Raw genomic sequence first — 23,043 nt, 5'->3', positions numbered from 1 at the left:
GAAAACTGCAGCTTGTATGTAATTGAATTCGGACTTTGCAGTCTTGACACGGGGGGGGGGAGAAATGGGCCTGGTCCCCAACATATCATTCGCCGAGCACTTCATCAATCATCGCACGTCACACGCCACCGCAACGACGACAACCGGGGGCATCTACCGGCCCGTTCCAGCTCAGTGAGACGCCATCAATGAAACAAGGAGAAAAAAAGAGAGAGAGAGAGAGGGCTGAGTGCATTAGAAATTCAAAGAGAGGAAGTGACAGCAAAGAGGAGAAACACACTGTGGGTTTGTGATGGCCGTCATCGCGGCGTTGTGTTCACGTTTGCATATTCAAATCGAGTCAAGCGAGCGCTCGCAGTGCAGCCACAGAGATCGTCTAAAAAGTCAGACGGCAGCGTTTAAACACAAGGTACAAGACGGCACAGTGACCGCGAAGGCCTGCGACATCACATTTGTTGTAACTTCACCGACATCAACGCAGAGAATTCCCTCCGCGTGGCGACTGTGCACACACACAAACAAACAGTGGCGCGCAGTCACTGAGGAGTATCCAATGCACTCACACCGGAGCGGACTGAGGCGTTCATTGTGCTGAGGAAAGCTATCCGACTACGTTTAGCATCCAAACGTACACATGACACCGGGGGGGGGGCGTCCCATACTTTACACCATTGTGTGGCTCATTTTGGCTTTCAGCGAACAAAGAGCTGGGTCAGTCACAGGACACCGCCGAGCTCAATTTCCAAAATACCTGCCTATTACAGAGAGGAGAGAGGGTTAGAGAGTGTTCATTTAGCTTGCAGGGAACAGCCTGAAACCACTGAGAAGCAGGCTGGAGAATATCAACATATATCCAGCCAATACGGCCTCCTTTTCCCTTCTTTTTTTTTTCTTTTTTTTTTTTTCTGTTTCAGCAGTCTAAACTGAAAAGATGTGAGATTATAGCCTCAACAAATGCGTCTTTCTAAAGCGGGAGAATGTTCCCCTATTTGCAACTCTGCGACAAACGAATAGAAAATGTGATAAATCGGACCATTATAAAATCAGAAAAAATAAATAATATTAGGGGAGCTCGTCCAAAGTGTTGCATCACAGTCTGTATGGACCTGCAGTGGAGATATGGCGGACCTGGGGAAGTAACACAGAGCAAGACAGAGCGTCTCTCCGTTGGATTCGTCCACTTTGAGTACAGAAGGCTCTGGAGGGACTTTTCTGTTCTCGCAGCAAATACACGATAAGACAGGTGTGTCTCAGAGATATCCTGCCAACGCCCTCCTCTCCCCTGGGTGAGAGTAATGCCCCGTTCACACGGCAGGATTTAAAAAATTGTCGGCTGATTTCCCAAACCTTAGAGGCCACACAGATGGTGATAAATAACAGGAGGTTTCACCGTTTTGGTCAGGCAGTGTGTGTGTGTGTGTGTGTGTGTGTGTGTGTGTGTGTGTGTGTGTGTGTGTGCGGCCACGCGGCGACATCAACACACCGCACACGAACCGATTTCACTCGCGAACTTCCCCCCGATCAGACGGGCAAATCTAGCAAAACCTCCTCGAGATCAAACGTGTTTGGATTTTTGGATTCCCCGCGTGCTCCCCGGCGTTTCCTCGCCACCACGTCACCTCGCTTTCTGATTGGCTCCTGCGTCACAGTCAACAGACTCGTGCTCGTTTTGCCCCCATCGGATCTGATCGGAGCGGTCCCGACATCCTTCCAATCAGACGAGAGCCGTCTTAACACACCACACACGGCAGGATGATTGTATACGATTATTTTACGATGATCGGGGCGTCTTTAAGATTGTCGGAAGGGAGAATCGGGGCCAAAAATCGGCCTCATTATCCTGCCGTGTGAAGCAGCCTTAAGAAGCAGAGAAGGTGAAAGAGCAGCCATGGCAACCACACGATGGATCAGTACAGATGTTTGGTGGATAAAAGGCGGAGAGGGAGAAGTGGAAACGCAAACAGGATCAGGCTTTACCGAACCAAACCGTACTGATCCGTACCGGACCGCTTCGTCCAGACAGCTCTCATGAAAACGCCACAAAATGCGTGCCGAACCGAGACGGACCAAACTGAACGGCTTGCTGGAAACGGGACTAAAAAGACGGAGCTCGTTAGTGCTGTTCGTACAGAGGAGTGATAGGATATGCCAGAAAGACACCTAGAATTGAGAGAGGGGATTATTAAACAAGAACAGGGGGACGAGTGACCTCTGTCAGAAGGTCATCGAGTCACTCCTGAGGATGGACAAGGCAGAGGCAGGGCTGGTGGAGGCAGCGGCAGTAAAACACAAGGAGCACTAGTCAGGCTGGCTAACTGTGTCCACTGTCCGAGCGGTTCAGAGCGTGGACAGAAGCAGCATTATAGAGTCGCTGGCCTTGCCAAGAGGAAGGACAATAGCTGCTGTGTGCGGGAGCCTCTGGAGCATCCTAACAGCTGGGAGATAGGAGGTCTGTCTGTGGAGACACTAAATGGCACACACACACACACACACACACACACACACACACACACACACACACACACACACACACACACACACACACACACACACCATTTCTCCGCCTTTCCCGGAATCCTTGGCCCACCTTCTTCCCACCACCACCTCCTCCTCCTCCTCCTCATGCCAGGCAGCCATCACTCACTCTCTCCATACACGCCCTTTTATTACACCCTGTGTGATTCTGCGTGTCCTCCTGTCACCCCCTTTACCACCTCTGTGGAGAAGAAGAAGAAGAAAAGAGAGAGATATTCTTCTTTCTAGTATGAGAAAACCACAGACTGGCAGAGGATCAGAGCCATGTCAACAAATAAAAGAGAGGTCCAAAAGCCCCCGCAGGAGGCATGCCAATGCTCTTCTATCATGAGGGGCCTCGGAGACGCAGAGGAAAAACATGAGAAGTGCAAACTGCGCAGGAATGTCATCCCTCACAGCAGAAGAGTTCAACAACAACGACGAGGTGAAAAACACAGCTATATGTTTTGTTCTATTCTGGGATTTCACCTGTAGGTTCGGCCGTCTGTTGGGAAAACCTTGTGCTATTATTACTATTCACATATCAAACAGGGCAGATCACGCAGATACAGCTGCGTGCTCCTGCTGAATGTTTTCCCGCTCGGCTCAAAGACAGCACATATGAAGCCCAGGAGGAAAACAAACTCACCTCAAAACAGAACCCGAGCGCTGGTGTGGGACCAAAGAAAACGTCCAATCAGAGCAGAGCAAAGTATCTGCAAATGTTATTTTTTTCCCGGAAAAAGACCCTGGATTTGTGTCTTACAGCCAAATAACCATACGGACACATGAAGAGCACATATGGGACAGAAGTCTGAGCAGTAGAGGAAGTCGGCCTATAGCCTCCACTCAGTCATGTGATATTTTGGAAGCCGCTGTTGCAGGATGATAAATGTAACAGCTGCACAGGCACTCTGACTATTTGGCTCATGAAGTCATATATAGCTGCGCTCTCACACAGAAACATGTTAATATGTAAACATGTAACACATTTTACATCAACATTTTCTTGATTGAAATCAAGAATCTAGCGCGACTTCTAATCAAATCGATTTTTTTTTCCCTATTTTAACGTTTCTTTTCTTCCCTCTGTCATGATGCTTTGGATGTCTTGTGTCGAGCACTTTGAGTTGCCTTGTTGTTGAAATGTGCCATATAAATAAAATGCCTTGCCATTCATGTCATTGTATGTGGTTGTGTTGCTCAGTTTCTTCAACACATCAGTCCTATGTGTTTCTTTATGTCCGTCATGAAGTCTATACTCCAGAATAATAAAGAGCTGATCTGAGCCAATCTGGAGAGAGCGCTTCTCTAACGTCATTAAAAAGTGAACCCGTGAGTCAAAAAAGACGCGATCACATGCAGCCGCGTTATCTCCTGCAAACTTGATCCCTCTTTGTGACCACTGTTCTGCCATATCAAGTCTGATTGTTGTTTGAATGCATGAAGGCTGCATGCAGTAATCTGATGTCAGAAGCAGCGAACACAGACTCCTATCACTGTCTCTGCAGCTGACGTGTCATTCATCACCACAGCTCTTCATGCAAATCTCCACTACAGGCTGCTCTGATACTTCCCAACTTTTTTTCAAAGGGGGAGTTATGAAACATGTTGCTTGCTCTACTGTAAACAAAAAGGGGAGGGGAGGGGAGGGGAGGGAGGGGGGATTCCTGCAGCATCCTCAGACTGTACCCTATATGAAACCATGTGGTCAGTTTAATGTGAGCCCTAAACCGTACAGCACTACACAAGCTGGCACCTTGCAATGCAACAAACATCTTGAGGCTGGCACCACAAAGCTGCAGTGATAAAAAAAAAAAAAAAAAGACACTGTGCCTCATCATGCCCACTTTTCTTGCTGTACTTGAAGTAGTACAAAGAAGGTTTCGAATTTCACAAAGCATGATTTTCACTAGGCTGAAGGCTACCATCCCCCATGACTGCAAACCGAGCTGGCTGGAATAGACCTCAGCCCCTCTCTCTCTCTCTCTCTCAGTCCCTCTCTCTCTCTCTCTCTCAGTCCCTCTCTCTCTCTCTAAATTAAATCACGTCGTGCTGATGTTTGCGGTTTCTCTGATCCTACTGTAGCACAACCAAACTCTTCAGCTACCTTACAACTGTGAAGAAAACTTCAAAACTGAGATGTTTGGCGTTCTTTTTTTTTTTTTTCCAGTCAAATTGTGTCGTTTTGCAAATATTAGCTCCCTCCTCCCCGTTTCTCACCAGCATGATATTCCTTGGACTGAAAATGTCTTGAAGTCGCTGCTGTGGCAGCTGGTGCAGATGTGAGTCTTTGCAATTGATCACCTCACAAGCAGTCCCGTTACACATCTGTCTTCAATGTATTCATTTCTCACCGAACTGGTAGTGCTTACACATCCCTTTTAGATTTTTAATATTATAATTTATTGCCGCATCTTGTCACCTGTGCACAGGGTCAATGTGAGAGTCAGTGATGGTCATACAGTGTTAAATTACCAACACCGTTATGAGTCGTGCAGCTCCCCTAATGTTACAACCAGACGCTGTAATATAAATCAAGTCTCTAGTTACATGATGGTTTTATGCTTTCAAGATGAAATGACGTTCACGTAACGTGTGTAAAGTCTCATTTTTAAAGTTTTAAAAACGTGACATCGGCGCAGTGTTCAGAAATTACCTGATACGTTTGAAAATAGTCCCCTTTATTTTCCTCTCATCCTCACTGAACAGCACAGCTTGCCACCGTGTCCGTAAATTTAAATCCCCGGGTCGGATCCATGATTGTCCTGTCTCTGATATCAAATGGACTGCTGGAGGAGGCGGCGGAGGAGGAGAAGGATCCAGGCACCCTTTTTCCCTAAAGGGGATCTCAGCGTGGATAGAGGTGAATCTGGTGTTTAACCCGGCTTCGAAGATGATAACAACAGATCAAAAACAAAACCTATATATCTGATAGTTTGCCGCGTCAGCAAGAAAGAAGAGCTTTCTTTAAAAAACGACAGTCACTGACTGTTATTCTCAAGAAACCTCCCCTGTTATCAGGGATAATGGTACTTACCACTCTATTGTTGGGGCGCGAGAAAGAGGTCCATGCACTGCTGCTGCGCTCAAGGGAGGCTCGCGGATAACGCGCGCGCCCACAACAGCGGTATTGGCTAGATGTCTCTGACCGTCAGGTCGGGCTGTCCAATCAGTCGGTGTGTCCAATCGACTCAGGTGAGGACGTCAATTTATTTAACTCTCATATGTTTACTCAATAAGAAGACCTCCTGCGCCATGAATTGATCCTTCCATATGATAAACGGATGCAACAACAATTTTACATGTTTACATTTTTTCAGTTCATATGCTATTTTTTTCCCCTTAATTTTGTTTCTCAACTATTCTTTTGTATGTCACTGAAATTTAAGAAAAAAAATTCCAGTTCAGGAATTTTACAAAATCAACTTCAAAGGTTTCGTTTATTTGCATTTCAAAGATTTTTCACTTATCAGAAAGTGATTAAAAACAGAACAAGAACAATATGTTTCACATTTTTGTCAAAAAAGTGTTTTAGTAGATTATCTGCAAAAAAATGTTTAACATGAGACATTACGTGTGGTTTGCACGACATCTTTCTGTCATTTTATACAGTACCCTAATACATTATTATATCGATGTGTTCATTTTTATTTTTAGTTCGTCTTTCTGTTCACTCACACAGGAAGTACCGCCCTCCGGCTTCCGTTGAATACACAACATCCAAGATGTCTGCTGCCATAGCTTCCCTCGCTTCTTACGGTAGCGATTCCGATCCAGAAAGCGACTCGGAATCTAAAACGAGTTTAACGAAAGTGGACCCGGCAAATCCGGACGAAACGGCTCATCTTAAACCCTTACAGTCTGGACAAACGATGTCTGTGGCTCTTCTTAATTCTGCCCCCGAGGTTGCTGTTAAGGTAAGCTAACTTAGCTAACTTACGTTAGCCCGACGCAATGCGTAAGTAAGTTAGAAACTCTTTTCCGATTAAGACTTTATGATAAACAGAGGCCACTTTTTAATGCATAGTAATACTTATTGACTATTATTATTATTATTGTATAGCGCTAACAATCGTTTGTTTTACCTTAGTTTACTTGTGCCATTGTAAGCGGGAAACACCGAGTGACGAGGAGCATGGTTTAAGTATTATTATATTAAGAATTATGTTCGTTCAACATTAAGTCCTAGTAACCATGAATGACAAGCGTTTCGTTTACCAAAATAACACTGTTTCTATTACCTGTGGCTGTGATTTTTCTATTCAACACTGGTCACAAAACTGACCCCGGTATTGTGTATTTTTTTTTAACGTTTTTCTTTTTACCTATATAAAGTCTTTGTCTTTATGGTATAATTAAAATGTAAATAAAACAGATCTTTAATGCATTGCTTTTTACTATATGTCTTCATGTTAGGAGGCTGTTGAGACTGGCACACACCTGGACCCTTTTTTGAAGGAGGTCTCTTTTAATCCCACGTTTGAAACCATGTTTGCACCAGAGGTACGTTTCTGAATTATTGTTTGTAGCCTTGAGCTGAATAATTCAACAAAGAGCATTTTTGAGCCAAGAAGATAACTGGGCTACGGCCAAACATGTTATGAGTTATATTAACGCCATCCATCCACACAATCCATATGTTATGCCATATTGTCAAATTCTGTGTTATTTTACAATTAGATGATCAACTACACATAGAGTAAGCACCACATCATCATTTGGAGAAAGGAATAAAACACTATTTAGATTAGACTTCAATGATGTGTAAATCAAAAACTTGGACATGGGTTTTTAAATCTCTCTGTGTTGCTTTCTTATAGTTTGGGCCAGTTAACCCATTCAAATCGCAGCAGATGGCGGCTCCCAGGAACATGTTATCTGGCTATGCAGAACCAGCTCATCTCAATGACTTCATGTTTGAACAGCAAAGAAGAACCTTCTCCACCTTTGGTAAGCTGCTCTGTGGCCTCCGGTGGTTTAAACCATGTGGTAGATATACTTAACCTCATTGTATTTTAACGACCTTTCTGTATCACTCTCCTTACAGGTTACGCTTTAGATCCTTCTGTTGACACACACCAGGTAACAACCAATAGCTACATTGGTGCAGTGGAGGAAGCAGAGAAAAATAAAGGTAATCATTGATGAGATCTTGTTTCAATGGGTTTGTCTGTAAATCAGACGTCATATATTTACTTACATGTACATTAAAAAAAATTTCATTAAGATTCAGAATGTTAACGTCTTGTCTTCCCCCAGGGTTAACAGTGTTTGAGAGCGGAGCTAAGAAGACAGAGAAAAGGAAAAAGGTCAAAGGCGGAGATGCAGAAGAGATTGACAACTTCCTGGGACCATGGGCCAAATATGCAGACGAGAAAGACGTGGCCAAACCATCAGAGGTAACCTTCAGGGCTTTCATTTATTGATGTTTGTGCCTCTACGCATCATTCATCAAAATCTTGCACAAGTGATAATCCCCAAAAAAATCCAGTGGTCTAATGTGCTTTTCTTAGATCAGACACAAATGTCATGCCGGAGTTATCAATCTTTGCAAAAAGGCATGAATTGAGAGAAAGCGGTTGCTTTGTTTGCTCAACAAAGTTCTCAGAGGACAAATCTGTTTTGTTCTTTTATGAGCCGGCTTGTGATTCATGTAATTATCCAGGATGAGCAGAAAGAGCTGGACGAGATCACGGCCAAAAGGCAGAAGAAAGGAAAGAACGAGGAGGAGGCTCCTGGAGAGGAGAAGACCATTCTGCACGGTACAGTGAAGACTTTTATAATCATAAACTGATTTCTTTTGGGTGTTTAGTTTCACCTTTTCTGCGTTTGAAAAGAAAAGGTGATAGTTAGTTCTGGATTGATGTCTGACTCCAACCTTGATTTTAAAAATGAATTTTAGGACTTTTTGTCCAATTTATCACGCTGGGCTTCGACTCATGTTTCAGTGACCCTCGCGAGTTCAGGATAAAGTCTTTTGGGGGAAAATGGGCTGTTTACATCGTATAATCCAGTCTACTTTGTTCAAATGCTGCGAGAAGTTCCTTTTAATGATGTATTTCTCTCTCTCTCTCTCCCCCTCAGTTAAAGACATGTACGATTACCAGGGCAGGTCCTACCTCCACGTCCCACAAGACGTGGGCATCAACCTGCGTTCTTCTGACGCTCCAGATAAATGTTACCTGCCTAAAAAACAGATTCACGTCTGGTCTGGACACACCAAGGTGCGTGAGATAAAAGGTTCTTTTCTTTGCACTTCGACATAAATCGTCCCTGTGGGTATCAGTTAAGAAAGTACAAATTACCCATTTAAAATAACTCCTAAATGCATTATGTCGAGTAAATCTCAGTTTGCAGTTCTTGTTAAATTTTTTCGCAGCAGGCGGCAAAAAAAATAACCTCCAGGGCACTTTAGCATTAAATGATAACATTGACAGAAAGAGGCACTTGTCACAGACGTATCCACATTTATTCAATCTCCTTCAGAACACCGTCTCTATAATTCCAATATAATGGCGAACTCTGAGATTATTCTGAGAAAGATCTGATCTGCCAGTGGGGCTTCAGGGAGGGAGGAATCACTCAGGTTTTAAATTGGCTCTATCCGCTTTGTGCAGGAAGTTGCAGCCTCGGGAGTGTCATTTGAAATACAAAGAGGTATGAAGAGATAATGAGTACGTGGAAGCGCTGATGTCGAGATAATAGATAGAGGATGGCCCACCCTGTGTCACCGATGTTTGCGAGTTTTTATTGAGAAAGTTTGAAGCAATCAAAGCTTCTGTAGCTATTTGAGTCCCAGCATGATTAGCACATACTCTCTATCACTCCTGTTCACAGTATGGTTCATAGGGGCGGGAATCACAGGCTAACGATCATGATTGCACACACCTTTTATTTTCTGAGTCTACGCTCTCGTCTCTCTGATCCGTTTGAATTTGATTTTGGCGCCCTCTCTGGACAGAGTGGGCCGTCCTCGCAAGATCCATGGAACAAGGTCCTTGAGCGCGCATGCACTCTTGAGCGCGCATGCACTCTTGAGCGCGCATGCACTCTTGAGCGCGCATGCACTCTTGAGTGCACGCTCTCCCTCGCTCTCTCAATCAATGAGGCAAAAAAATAATTTTTTAATTCAATAAGAACAGGTCAAAACGTTCAAAGCTTGATCCAAATGTCTTCCACTGAGTCCCGTTGTCTTTGAATCAAGCTTGGATTGCAAGAGAAATATTGTGAGACAAACATCCGTTTCTCCCCTCTGTGTGTTTCTCAGGGTGTCAGTGCCATACGACTGTTTCCCAAATCTGGTCATCTTCTGCTCTCCAGCTCCATGGACTGCAAGATCAAGGTAAAAAAAAAGTGTTACTGTCCTCATAAACACCGATGATAATACAGATGCATGTTTATCAGACTTTTTTTTTGTGTGTGATCAAGACTGAACTGCACGGCAAAGAGCTTCATCTTTGTATTTAACCGGCCTTATGGCTCTTGCTATCATACAGACCCTTAGTTTGTGGTTGCATAAACACTTGTGGTTTTAGGCTTCAGCGTCAAGAATCTGTGTTCACTTAAAGTGTAACGTCATTCTCTCCACAGCTGTGGGAGGTGTACAACGAGAGGAGATGTATACGGACATTCATTGGTAAGTTATCTAAAATGTGGATATGGTTGAAGTTCATTCATTCTATGGAATAGAAACATGGTTTTAGGATCCTCACCACTGAAGTATGACACTCACAAACAACAACAGATCATCAGCAAACATGCTGACATGAAATATGTCCGAGGTCAGAAATGCACGGAGCGTTGTGGGGAAATACAGGGCGGTGACAGACTGTGAGCTCAGCATTACTGTGACACTAATGACACGTCTGCTGACCGCGGACAGGACGTGTGCTGTGTGTGTATTTTTTTTTATTATTATTTTGGGGTAAACAGATTGGGTCTGGGGTGGTTTAGGCTAATGAGTGCAGGTCAGTTTTCCCAGAGGCAGCTCACTGTCTGAATAGAGATTGTTTGCAGCTGCGGTTCTGCTTGTCAGCTCCTTCAGAGAATATACATTATTCAGCAGCTGAGGGGCAGGGGGGGGGGGCACAGACACACACAGGGGTTGACATGCAGTAAGAGAGAACACAGTTAAGGAGTGAAGAAAATGACACAGAGTGAGTGGCCAAGTGAGTCTGAGAAAAAGCAGAGCTGCAAATGATTGCATTTTATTATTTTCATCATCAGACTGTTGCATGTATACAGCATGTTCGGTTTTAACTTTGTTGAAAGCTGCTGTCTTATGCCTCATTCGTTTTCATCAATAGAAAGATACATTATTTACTTTGTTTTAATCTAGATGGTTTTTAATTGAAGATATACTAAAAATAGAGTACATCTTTTCAAATGTTTATGTCTCTGTGAAAATTCAATGAATAACTCTGACTTTAAAGAGAACGTATTATTGGATAAACATCCATGTTGTGTCAAAATATAACATCAATCACCAGAGGAGATTTTTTGACCTGTAAAAACCAGCTCTCTCAGAACGCTCCATTTTGGTGTGTACGTCTCTTTAAATGCAATGAGCCCCCCTTAGTTCTCCCAGCAGACATCCCTCCTTGTGGACTTGCATAAAAGTTTTGCTGTAGGCTGGAGGTGGAGTTCATGGGCGGAAATATCAGGGGATGTAGGGGGATTTTTTTCTCTTACTAGAATCCCACTTGTGATGTCACAAGGAGAGCACATTTCAAACAGAGCATGTTTCTTTGAAACACTTTTAAAGTGGACTTTTCATAACATGTCCCCTTTAATTGAACTCCACCCTGCCTCTACGAAGGACAGGCTACTACTGGACTTGGGTCCAAACTAAACTTGAGCACAGCAAAGACGTAAAGAAGAAGAATTGTTGAAAGAAAACAGTTTAAAGTAAAAAAAAGACACATTTGATAATAAGATAGAAAATCCTGGCTTTAATACGAACTGCAAACTCAACAACTGTCTCCAAGTTAGCAGGGCAATCACCAAACAGGTAAATGTGTCACATGATGAGTGAAGTAAACAACCAGGTAAGCAAATATTAAGCAATATTAATCTCTATTTCTTTTTTATAGCATTGCAAAAGTCAGACGTTTTCACAGTAATTAAGAGTTTTTCAAAAATAAAGTGAACAAGCAATGGTTTGACATTCGGCATGCGTACATTTAACCATGCGGCGGTATGGGTATAATAGGCAGGGTTTCACACCATGTTGTTGGATAAGCTAGCAAGCAAGCTATCAGCTACCCTCTGTTTTATATAGATTAATAATTTATTGAAGAAAAAAAACCATTTCAGATTCTGCAGGGATATGATGCAAACACATTGATTATGTTGCACGTGTTGATAAAGAGCAGATACATGCAGAGTCTCCTCAGTGAGGCCGGTGTAGTTTTACGCTTCATGTATCCAGTCATCGTGCATGGAGCCCGTTTAAATGACTTCTCAAGAAATTAAAGAGCCGTTAGGAACTTTACACTAATTAGGATTAATCTCTGTCTATATGTAAATGCATCTTTGCGTTGCATATTTAATGTGCACATACAAGCACTGTCACAGCTTTCTCCAGTGGCGGCCTTGGCTTGACAGCAAGTCAGGTTAAGAGCAAGCGAGCAGGCAGACAGGCACTTAGACTCAATGGGCTCTGATATCGCCGTGGAAACAGTGTAGCCCAGATAAAAAATAGAAGGAAAAAAAAACAGTTCTAACAAGGGAAGTGCCTGCGTATGCCAAGACCAACGGGGAGCTCGCATCACCGACATTGAACGAGGTGAAAACAAACCAAAGGGCTGCACAGATAAAGAATAGTTGAATGGACAGATGGAGGGTTTACATTTTTTTTTTTTTTCAACTTCAAGCTCATTTAAAATATTCAGTCTCCCTTTTTGTCCCTCTGCCCAATTCGCCTTTCCCGCACAATCCTGATCTTTGTGCCTCTCATGAATTGTCTTATCAAAGTTAAGCAGCAGGGAGGTTGACACGCTTATTTGTCTTCATCTGTCTCCGACTTCAGGCCACAGCAAAGCAGTGCGAGACATTTGCTTCAACAACACGGGGACGCAGTTCCTCAGCGCTGCCTACGACCGCTACCTCAAACTGTGGGACACTGAGACAGGTATGCTCCACCACTCTGATGTCTCTTTCCTATTCACAGCCTCCCTCGCTGTGCTTCTTCAAAACGACTGAATCAAGTGAGATGTACTCCACGTGAACATGTCGCTTATACAGAACATCTCTATTCATGTCTCGCTGAGAGTGTGTTACATCAGATGAAAACTCAATACTCTAGTATTACTAGACCTTGATCCTGTGTGACAGCGGAGGAACTCGACTTTCAATCAAACGTTTCTCTGCTGAGCGTCCAAGCATCCGTGTAGATAGAAGGTCAAAGATCAGTTCAGTAAATCATGAATTCTTTGCTTCTATAAGGGCTGTGAGCTTAAATGAATACTTTACCTGTATTTATGGATTTTTTTTGGGGGGGGGGGTCAAGTAGAAGTGTTTGACATTTCTTCTTCCAGCATCTGTCAAAAAGAAAGTCTCCAGCAGCAATCAACATTTGAAAATGACCAGTCAGTGGTTCCCAGGCTTTTTGCACAGGTCTCCCCCTTTTACAAATTGAAGGCTCCTTTGATCTCATGTTGATATCAGCCAAAATTAAAAGGATCAGTCGGGCTCTGATGAGCATGCATCCAGTCACACACTCCTATATTATACAAAGTCCTATACTGTCAGAATTGATCTCATATTGTGTGAGACAACGAACTGATGAGGCCACTTTCAAAGAGGAAGCCAAGGACAAGTGACACTGCAACGTGAGCGTACCAGAAGAGTGATCTCTGAATGATATGATTCACAACAGTCTCTCTAACTGTCAGTGTGGAGTCTCTGTCGTATTTGATCTTGTTGAGCTCTCAGAGACAATCTGCTGTGGAGCTCTTGTCTCCAGTTTCAGAAAATCATTTCTTTATCTCCTATTAGGTTTTCCCCCTTCTTTTTTTTTTTTTTTAAATTTACAAGAACTGGAGTCACACTTTGTTTTACTTGTCTGGTAGCTCTATGTGACAATAAGAAGTGGCGAGGCTCAACGCGTCACAGGACTAGTATGATGTCTGTCATATCTTTGGACAGTGAATCGGGATGTGTGTTTGTAAAGTGGAGGGTTCTCTGTTTCTACCCCTCTCACCCAGGGACTGCCAAACCAGCAGGGGGCAGAAAAGAGTTATATCCCCCCTCTTGTTCACACTCCACCTAAACAGCCATATTAGAGAGTACATTTACAACATAGTGACGACTAGTCCGATGAAATAAGCAACGTACTGAAGGTGTTATGGTTTCGACAAGTAAATATTTAAACCAAGGCTGCATGATGTTGCTAAAAACGGACATTGCGATATTCCCCTCCCCTGCACTATGAAAAAAAAAAACCATTTTCATCAAATGATTCGAATGATCACAATCATTTGCTGCCAGCAAAAATGACTTTTGATGAAAAAAGGTTAGCGAGCCCTGGAATAACCTGAATCAGAGTAAATTCTGTTGTTCTAGACTTCATACTTTTGTAGATAAATCATGAGGGGGGGGGATCTGGATGAGTTTCCCTTTTTAACAATCAGCAAAGAGTTGTAGAATTACGTGTTGCATGTCCTGAGATGTGACTGCTGCGAATGCACACATTGTCACGACGATATTGTGCAGGCGTGTCTCTCCATGTTGTAAGTAAGGGATCATTCTCGCACTGTCTGCATTCGTCCCAGCTGTTGAAAAGCGCTGAATGTAATGCAGAAACAAACATCAGTGAACAACATCAGCGTTCATTCTTATCTAATACGCCTCGTGTTGTCAGTTTAATTTCCTGATCTCTCAGCTGGTTCATCGTCCCCGCCGTCAGTTCACCTCGTCTGAACGAACACAAAAAGGAAACTTTCTTTGTTACAGATGACTTACCTGCAGCCACAGCGAACAAACAGCGCTGAAAGCTGCCGTCTGTGTCCCTTTTTTTTTTGTTTTGTTTTTTTTTGTTGTCAAAACGGCTTCATCGTGCCTTGATTAAAAATCCTCTGAGGACTATTCTGCGGCGCTCACTTTCTGTTTCCCTCCTCTTCACAGGCAAATGTATCACCCCCTTCACCAACAGGAAGGTGCCGTACTGCGTCAAGTTCAACCCAGACGAGGACAAACAGAACCTATTCGTGGCCGGCATGTCGGATAAGAAGATTGTTCAGGTGAAGACGGCGCTGCGAACAATCCAATCCCACCTCATGTGTTTTTTCCCAATTGAGCAAGCACACGCACAAAAGAGTTTCTGTGTATACAAACGGTGCCCACAGGAGCATGAAATTCTCTCTCCTCATCTTCCACAACTAGTGCTTTTTTTTTTCTCCCTTTCCGAGCTTCAGTAGCTGATAGGACCAGAGCGAGTCATTACTCTTGGGTAGCATGAATCTGTGATTTTAAAAAAAGAAGAAAAAAATCTATAACAACGATATCCCACGATCATGTTCTTAGCTCTTTCCCCCTCCAAGGATGAACAATTGTACTTTAGCAGCGGCAACATGCTGATGGAGTTTTATTTGTGGCATAACGATTTTCCTTTCCACAATTCATAACCGTGAAGTAACTGCGTTAAAGTAGCTCTTGTTTAATTTCCCCTCTCAGTGCCCATCTTCCATAAAAGCGGGAACAACGTTCGCCCCCCCCTTAACAGTCCAGATGAACAGCAGTCATGATCACAGAGTCTGGCACATAATCAGGGTTCGCTTTAAATCATGCAGTCCTCATCTGTTTTTTGTTTTTTTAACAACAGATGGCTCTTCTTGTGAGCGGCCCAAGGCTAAGATTTTTTTTTTTTTTTTTTTTCCCAAAAAGCAGAGGGCATAAATAGAATTGGATGTAGAGTCTGTTTGGACAGAGATGTATCCTCTTCTGTTGTTGCCTTGAGTTGGTTCTTTGTCGTTTGTCTTTGCTGACATTTGAATGTGCAAATATTGTTTCCCCCAAAAATGTCGATGAGGCTCATGAGTCGGCTCATTTCAGTAAAGACAACAAGGCACACTTTTCATGGGCTTCACAACCGCTGACACACGAGTAACTGGAGTAACTAAAGTGATGTTTCTTTCCCTCAAAGTTGATCTCAAGTTATTATGCAACATGCTGCTGGGAAGTTTTTGAAAATCTGAATGCAGATTGTCAACATCATGGCAAAGCGCTGCTATTAACCGCCCTCTGATGTGAACACACTGGGGTCATTTGGACTTTAAAGGGTATGGAAACACGTGCTATGACACAAGTTTTGAGGGGGTATGTTGTGTCCTTTATTTTAATGTTTCTGCTCGCCTCAGATAAAAGTGTTCACCTCCTTTGTGTGTTTGTGTTTTTTTTCTTTGTTAGTGGGACATCAGGACAAGTGAGGTGGTTCAGGAGTACGACCGCCACCTGGGAGCCGTCAACACCATCACCTTTGTGGATGAGAACCGTCGCTTTGTCAGCACATCAGACGACAAGAGTCTGCGAGTTTGGGAGTGGTAAGTACAGTTTGACGTATCAACACAGGGTTTGATATATAATAGTACCATTTATTTATTTTCCCCTTTTGTTTATAAGGCAAGGCACAACGTTTTTAAGTAATAGAAAATTCTTCTTTTTTTTACATAGTGTGTGAATGGGTAGCAGTGACCTGTAGTGAAAAAAACAACACTTTGATTAGTCAGAAGAGTAGAAAAGAGCTACACATGCTCAAGTCCATGAACCATCGGGACTGAGCGGACATAAACAAACCACACATCCCTATCATAGACAAAGCTCCTCCAGCTGTGCTGCTGATCTGCTCTGAGTCCTGGCCCCCGCCTGCTTTCCATGCATCTGTTTTCCCCCTCCCTGGAGCTTACATTGTACATTCACAAAGCTCCAGCAGTAAACCCTTTCAAACCCTGTCCCCTGTTGCTAATAGTCTGTTTTTATAAATGAGCATTCTGAAATGATCCCGCAAATGAAATAATGCACAGCAGCTGTGATGGACAGAACACATCTTACCGTGTGCTGATCTGGGAGAAAACGAAACACTGAATATGGTCCTGCTGGAGTCTTTTTCTGACGACCAACGAGAGAGGCCCGCAGACCAAAGGACCTGTGGTGACCGACAGATATTTGTTGTTCACTGCGGGGGACTTCTGCTTACTAATGAAGTCAGAGTATAATGAAGTCAGAGTATAAAGATGTAATAAAGTAAATCGGGACATAGGAAGGTTTCCCAAGGGTCTACTTGCTACACTCGAGTGCGACTGTTCCCCTGTGACTTTTTTGTTTTTTTAGGGCAGCGTGGGAGCGAACAGTCCATCTGAGCATGGGGCCAAAGAGTGGCTTTACTGTCCCCATTTCTCCCACGGATACCACCTGGCACCCAGCTCTAGCTAACCCCCCCACCCACTCCTCCCCACCCCGTGTGAGAGCAGCTTCATAGCAGCATTAGCCGGAATCTACCAGAACAGCCTTGTATCTCCGGAATTGCAGCAGCAGAGGAGGAGGCGTAATTAAAATTCTATCCTCATTTTCACACACATTCAAGCATTTCCAGGGGAGACCACTTTATCTGTAGCGAGAGGTTCATCATCAGGGAGCAGAGAGTCGGCGCGAGCATCGGAGGAGGATTACGATCGATAACGAAATGTGTCAACCAGGAGAATAAGCTCTCGATCTTAAAGGCATTGTTCAGAGAGGGACGAAGACAGTGGGCTGAGGGGGACTTTTGGGACGATGATGGAAAGAGAGAGATGAAGAGAAAAAAAAAATGTCTGAGACGGCGTGAAGGACAATGTTGGAATACAATGTCATCCAAAGTCCTCAAAGTCCCCGTGTTTATTTTCAGTTCTGATTTTAGCTTCTCTTGTGCCGAGGGCTTCTCGAGACTTGACTGTCATCGTGGCTCCCGACCTTTTCAAAAATCCCTCTGCTGCCAACCCAAATTCTTAAGTAAACTCTACCAAGGCAGAATTCATGAACCAAAGTTCATTTGCTCGTCTGTCAGTAGTAATTATGTTTTTGAAAATCCTCTTCTCACATCAGCTCCGAATAACAAACAACGCCGCTCTCTCATTTCCTCCTTCACTTCATTCCTTCATGTCGGCTTATTACGAAAACGTCACCTCTCCGCTGCTCTTATTCCAGAGAAACTCGAGATCATGTGACAAGTCTTACAGCGTTTTAGTATGTTCAGTCTATTACATGAATAAAAGCTGCTTTTGTTCTTTACCCCATCAATACTGAAGAACAACAATCACTCATGTTCTGTTCCTGAGTGTTTCGCTGCTCTACAGATGATCACAGGCTTCTTCTTCCCTTTTCTCTCCTCACTCTTCAGAGTCTCTTCAAAGGCGGAGACCTTAATTGCGAGCTCAATCACAGCAGTTGCTCTTTGGCACTACCTTTACTACCACTATGCTACCTTCTACATTCCTACGTTGTGTATTTAATTGTTGGGCTCTTTTTTTTTCTTTTTCTTTTTCTTTTTTTTTTTTTGAAGTCAGTTTGGATGATTAGAGTAAGCTTCACTTATCCTCATGTTAGTTAATCTGCTGAAATTCCTCCAGGTTGGATACTTGCTGAGGGGGAAAAAAAGAACATCCTTGTAGTTGCACACACACGCACACACACGGTGCTTTTAATTTGAATAATCTAATGTGGTCCAGAGGGCGTCCACCAATCAGAACGCCTGTTGTTCCCAGACCCCTACAGTGTTCATTTAAAAACGGTACCAGTGGCGCCTCCTGATGCCTTCGACTTCAGCGTGTCCATAGCGTGCGACCTCCTGTCGTGTACCAATGTATGTGTAAAAGATGGGAATGCGACACGTTGAGTGAAGCGCCTTAGAGAGGTCGAACGAGGAGAAATAAAAAGCTTTTGAAGAGCACTCCATTTACCATCATGCTGCACTCTTTAAATAAAGTCCCGATCTCATCTTTAACAGAAAGTAATAGCAGAACATGAGCGAATGGAGAGGCAGGGCGAAAGAGCCGAGAAGTGATGAATAAATGATTGGATGTGGGTACAGTTGGTGGTGCAGCATCAGAAGCGCCTTTCTAGATTGCACTGTAGCCGTAGAGACGATCCTGGTCTGTACTTTTAATCTCTGCCGTTTCCTCCTTAATGTCAAGCATTTGTTACATGCTCAAAGTAGTGATCACACTTTTTATTTTGAGCTCTTTTTGCCTGTCTGTGTTTTTCCTCCCGTCCTCTCGAGCGTACTCATGGTGCTGTGCTCTTTTTTTGTCTCTCTCAGGGACATCCCTGTGGACTTTAAGTACATCGCTGAGCCCAGTATGCACTCCATGCCAGCTGTGACGCTCTCTCCCAACGGTAAGCAGTCCAATCATTGCGAACAAAAACACTCACACCCAACACACATTCAAAGAAGGTCAATCCAGGTCCATGTCGGTTCTTCTTACCTCCAGGGTGGGTCACTGCACACAATCGAATCAGAGACGGTCTTGACTAACCTCAGCCGGTCAGCAGGACCAGAATTAGGCTCTCCTGTATTACCTGTGTGCTCTGGACATTACTACTCGTTTCTTGTCTATGGGCATTGCACAGAAGCGCTCTGAAAGAATTAGAGATATAAAATGCAAACAATAATCAGACATGCACCTTCAACTTATCTTTACTATATTTTTTCCGTGATGACGAGAACATGTCGGATGTTTTCTTGAGATCTTTACTTCGATATCACGTTACCTTGGGATTTTCCCACTTTGACATATTCACATATCTCATTATGTTGAGCTTAATTAATATAGGTGGGAAAACGGGATAAGCCTATTTCAGGTTTGTTTTCGCCCCATTGCTCAAAGTCTTGATTGTATCTTGTTTTCCCAAACGACCGGAAACCAGTGTGAAACGGATTGAATACAAGGTATGGATGCATCTCTGCGTCCAGCTTCCAGACATAATAACTGCTGCATTATGTGCGAGTTCTTAATGCAGGAGTGAGCTGTAAACTTGTTCAGTGGTAACGGCCAGTGACACATTGGCAAAAAAAAAAAGTGCAAATCATCCCAGACTGAACAGGTGCTCTTCCTCTTCAAATGTTGCGTTCTGTTTTAATTTAGAAACTCCCCGTCACACTCCATCAGCTTCAACTCCTACGAGCCTCCGCGCCTCTGTTCCCTTTATCTGGGCTTTCTTTGAGTCCTCCCCTCCATCTTCTCTCCACACTCCTCTGTTCCCAGCGTTCTTATTTGTCTAAAGACGGTTTGTGTTTCCTTAGTGTGTGAATAATGAGCGTGTGCTCAATGTGACACCGCTGCAGTCTCTCTCGCTTAAATAACATCTACCAACACACACACACACACACACACACACCCCCCTTGGCACACTCCATCCGCTCCACTTTTCTCTCTCTGTCTCTCGCCCTTTTCATGAAATAGACAGAGTCTGAGTATGCTGGAGAAATTGAACAAGTTGTGTCCATTCCCCTTCACCTTTTGCCTTATAGTAGTTTTTATTTATGATTTTTGAGCGGGGGGGGGCGTAAGAACACACACACACACACACAGATATTAGATCTCTTTCCTCATACCGCATTCATAAATTCCATCATGTTTCCTTTCAAGATGTGCACTGAGTCGTGTAATGCTTTGACGCTGAAGTGCAGCCTCTTATCACAGCAGAGTGACTTTGAGGCTGAAGCCTTGTCAGAGGCTAAAAGTATTCTCCAACATAGATCTGATAAAATGAATAAATAAATAAAACACTCTTTTTGTAGTCCGCACAAGAATTCAAGTCTCTGTCCTTGAAGCATTTCTCTCAAACCCCTGTACCTCTTTGTTGAAGATATTTGACTCTACTTGATACTAACTAGAACAGACTTGTTACTAAGCCAGCTTTAGCCCACCGGAACTTTATTGGCAGGCGCTATGATACTGTATCACATCCAAGCTACAAGCGGCTTCGTGTTTGACATTTAGCTGCTCCGAGTCACGCTAATGAGACAAACGAGCAGGCTAATTGGCACTTTTGAACTTGTTGTGGCAACCTTTAAAGCTGAGACCTGCTTGCTTTTTCACTTATTACCGCAAACGCAAACTGCTGCCTGTCCCCCTCTATGTCTTTATATTCTAGCATTATAAAGCCCCCTCGTTTCCCATCACACTGAATTTGTAATTGTGACAAATCGTGGTTCAGCGGGTTTCGGTTGCATGTGGGATCTCCCTCCATGCGGAAAGCAAAAATAGCAGAACTTCCTGGCAAAAAATGCGATGCAGAACAATGATTGAATAATCTCAGATATCGATGAATGAATGCGTAAGGAGGAGCTAGCTGCAATAAATGGTTATCAGCTAGCTTCTCAAGAAGCTTATAGTGTCCAGCACCCTCTGATTCAAAGATCGCCGCAGCTCTAGTTAACGCGCTGTGCAAATGCTCCACCTCTTGTGATCAGCCGTGAGTTTATTTCTGTTCGCCTGTTTGTGTCCTAAGGGAAATGGCTCGCGTGCCAGTCCATGGACAACCAGATCCTGATCTTTGGAGCCCAAAATCGCTTCAGACTCAACAAGAAGAAAGTCTTCAAAGGACACATGGTCGCTGGCTATGCCTGCCAAGTGGATTTCTCTCCTGACATGAGGTAAGCCTTTTCTTCTTGTAATTTTAAGGTATCTTTTTTTTTTTTTTTTTTTTTTTTTTTGTAGGTTTTTGTGCATTTTAATTGAGAGAGAGGAGAGTGGATAGGGTCGGAATTCAACAGAGCGGAGAGAGGGGGACATGACATGCATGACTAGAGTCTTGCAGCTGATCACTAGTTTCAGTTTCCCTGAACAAGAAATTCCTTGAGTTCAGTAAATAAAAAGAAAAGAGATATAACGGGTTCACAGCGAGGAAGTAGAAGTTGACATCTTTAAATACATGATGCTCTGTTCACCTCCTGTCCTCTGAGACACCTCCTGCTACTGAACAGCTGCCGACAGCGGCCTCTTCGTATTAACTCGTGTATAAGCTCACTGTGGAGCTCTAACTAGGACAGTCCAGTATGCTAATTTTAGCTAGAAAAAAAAAACCTCATTCAGATGTGCTCTTTCCCCTCTTCTCTCTCACCACCTCCCACGTCTGCAAGCAGGTGCCCTAACTTCCGCCTTTCACCATAGCAACCAACAACTCCTGGCTTGACTGAAAAATCCAAAATTTCCAACTCCCACCGTTTGGCAGGTGAAGCGGAGATGGTAGAATTTTTTTTTAGCAAAGTGTTAATCTCTCCATCCTCTCTCTCTCTGCTTTTCTAGCTACGTGGTTTCAGGAGATGCAGACGGGAAGCTGAATATTTGGGATTGGAAGACCACCAAGCTTTACCACCGGATCAAGGCCCACGATAAGGTGTGCATCAGCGCCCTGTGGCATCCGCACGAAACCTCCAAGGTCATCACATGTGGTTGGGACGGACAGATCAAACTCTGGGACTAGATGTTTGTCCTTCTGCCTGTTTGTGTCTGTGTGCTGATCTGGTCCACCTTGTACAGACGCAAAGAAAACTTTGAGTGAAAGCCACAGGACTGGTATCCAGTCTTATTGTATTTTCTATTGTGTATTTTGGTATCCCATTGCAAGATTTCATATGTCCCATGTATTATGTGTACAAAGATGAACACAAAACAAACTTTTAGAAACTGTTTATATCAAAGAAGGCATATGAGAGGAGAACCGTGGTGTTTTTTTGCCTTTTGTAGAAACAATTCATTTTCCAATGTATGAACATCCCTTTGTAGAAACAAGAATTCTGTACATTTTACCTGTTAGATAATTAAGCATTGTTTCTGTCAACCTTGATTCAAAACAAAAACATAATTAGAAATCAAACAGCATTTTTTTTGTTTTTTTTTGTTTGTTTCCTCTTTTTATTAAACTGCGTCAAACGATTTGGCAAATTACATGAAGTTAAGCATGATTTCATTTCTTATCTTTATTGTTTAGGTTGTCGTCGTTGTATTTATGTGACGTCCTCAGTAAACATTTTTTGATAAAGTTCTTTCACAGCAGCATATAGACAAGTAGAGTCTGTTAAACACCAGCAGAACATTGACAGCTGCTTCTTTGTGTGGATCGCAATTGTTTTCTTTATTTCCCTGCAGTATTGAAAAGTAACAATTGAACTTCATTTTTCTTTTTCTTTCATACACTTGCCCACACAGCCTTCTTCAAAGCAACACACTGAGCATTTCTATTACTGACATCACAGTTGAGGTTTTGATGTATTTATAAAAGTTGGCCTTTTTGTCTTTAAATACAATCACAGAGTTAGACTTGCAGGGAAGCACAGTCGTCTACCTTTTTTTTCCTGAAGCCAATCACATCTCTTTTACCCGTCTTCCCCTGCTCATGACCGTAGCCACTATTGAAGACACGGGGGTTGTGCCCTCGGCATTTTCCCCATAATTTTTTTGTTTCAGTAAGCTCGTAAATAAACGTGGTCGCGACGTGACTGGTCATCTCCTCCTAGGCATTTTTCGCGACGTGACTGCAGGTCTGTTT

General features: G+C 43.3%; 2 protein-coding genes across 8 annotated transcripts in view; one reads left to right on the top strand and one right to left on the bottom strand.

Annotated features, from left to right (window-relative positions):
* wasf1 (WASP family member 1) overlaps positions 1–5,638 on the bottom strand; it is a 56,136-nt gene extending 50,498 nt beyond the window's left edge. For 2 of the 6 annotated variants that reach the window (XM_079368528.1, XM_079368531.1), the window contains exon 1: positions 5,174–5,540. The gene's annotated coding sequence lies outside the window, so the exon portion shown is untranslated. The other 4 variants (XM_079368527.1, XM_079368529.1, XM_079368530.1 and 1 more) reach the window with 4 other exon arrangements.
* On the top strand, positions 5,630–22,553 carry cdc40 (cell division cycle 40 homolog). Of its 2 annotated transcripts, none has more exons than XM_079368504.1 (16): positions 5,630–5,712; positions 6,200–6,434; positions 6,934–7,020; positions 7,338–7,467; positions 7,565–7,651; positions 7,777–7,916; positions 8,183–8,279; positions 8,602–8,741; positions 9,785–9,859; positions 10,108–10,153; positions 12,548–12,649; positions 14,644–14,759; positions 15,925–16,058; positions 18,809–18,885; positions 21,004–21,148; positions 21,801–22,553. In XM_079368504.1, the coding sequence occupies exons 2-16, from the start codon at positions 6,243–6,245 to the stop codon at positions 21,976–21,978; spliced, it is 1,746 nt and encodes a 581-aa protein (XP_079224630.1). In that variant the 5' UTR covers positions 5,630–5,712; positions 6,200–6,242; the 3' UTR covers positions 21,979–22,553. The 2 variants fall into 2 exon arrangements, with proteins under 2 accessions (XP_079224630.1, XP_079224629.1); XM_079368503.1 differs by lacking the exon at positions 5,630–5,712 and adding an exon at positions 5,878–5,950.
* Positions 22,554–23,043: the final 490 nt, after the last annotated feature.

The sequence above is a fragment of the Symphodus melops genome (genome assembly GCF_947650265.1).
Source record: "Symphodus melops genome assembly, chromosome: 1".
In the NCBI taxonomy this organism is placed as follows: domain Eukaryota; kingdom Metazoa; phylum Chordata; class Actinopteri; order Labriformes; family Labridae; genus Symphodus; species Symphodus melops.
This window is presented reverse-complemented; position numbering and strand designations above follow the sequence as displayed.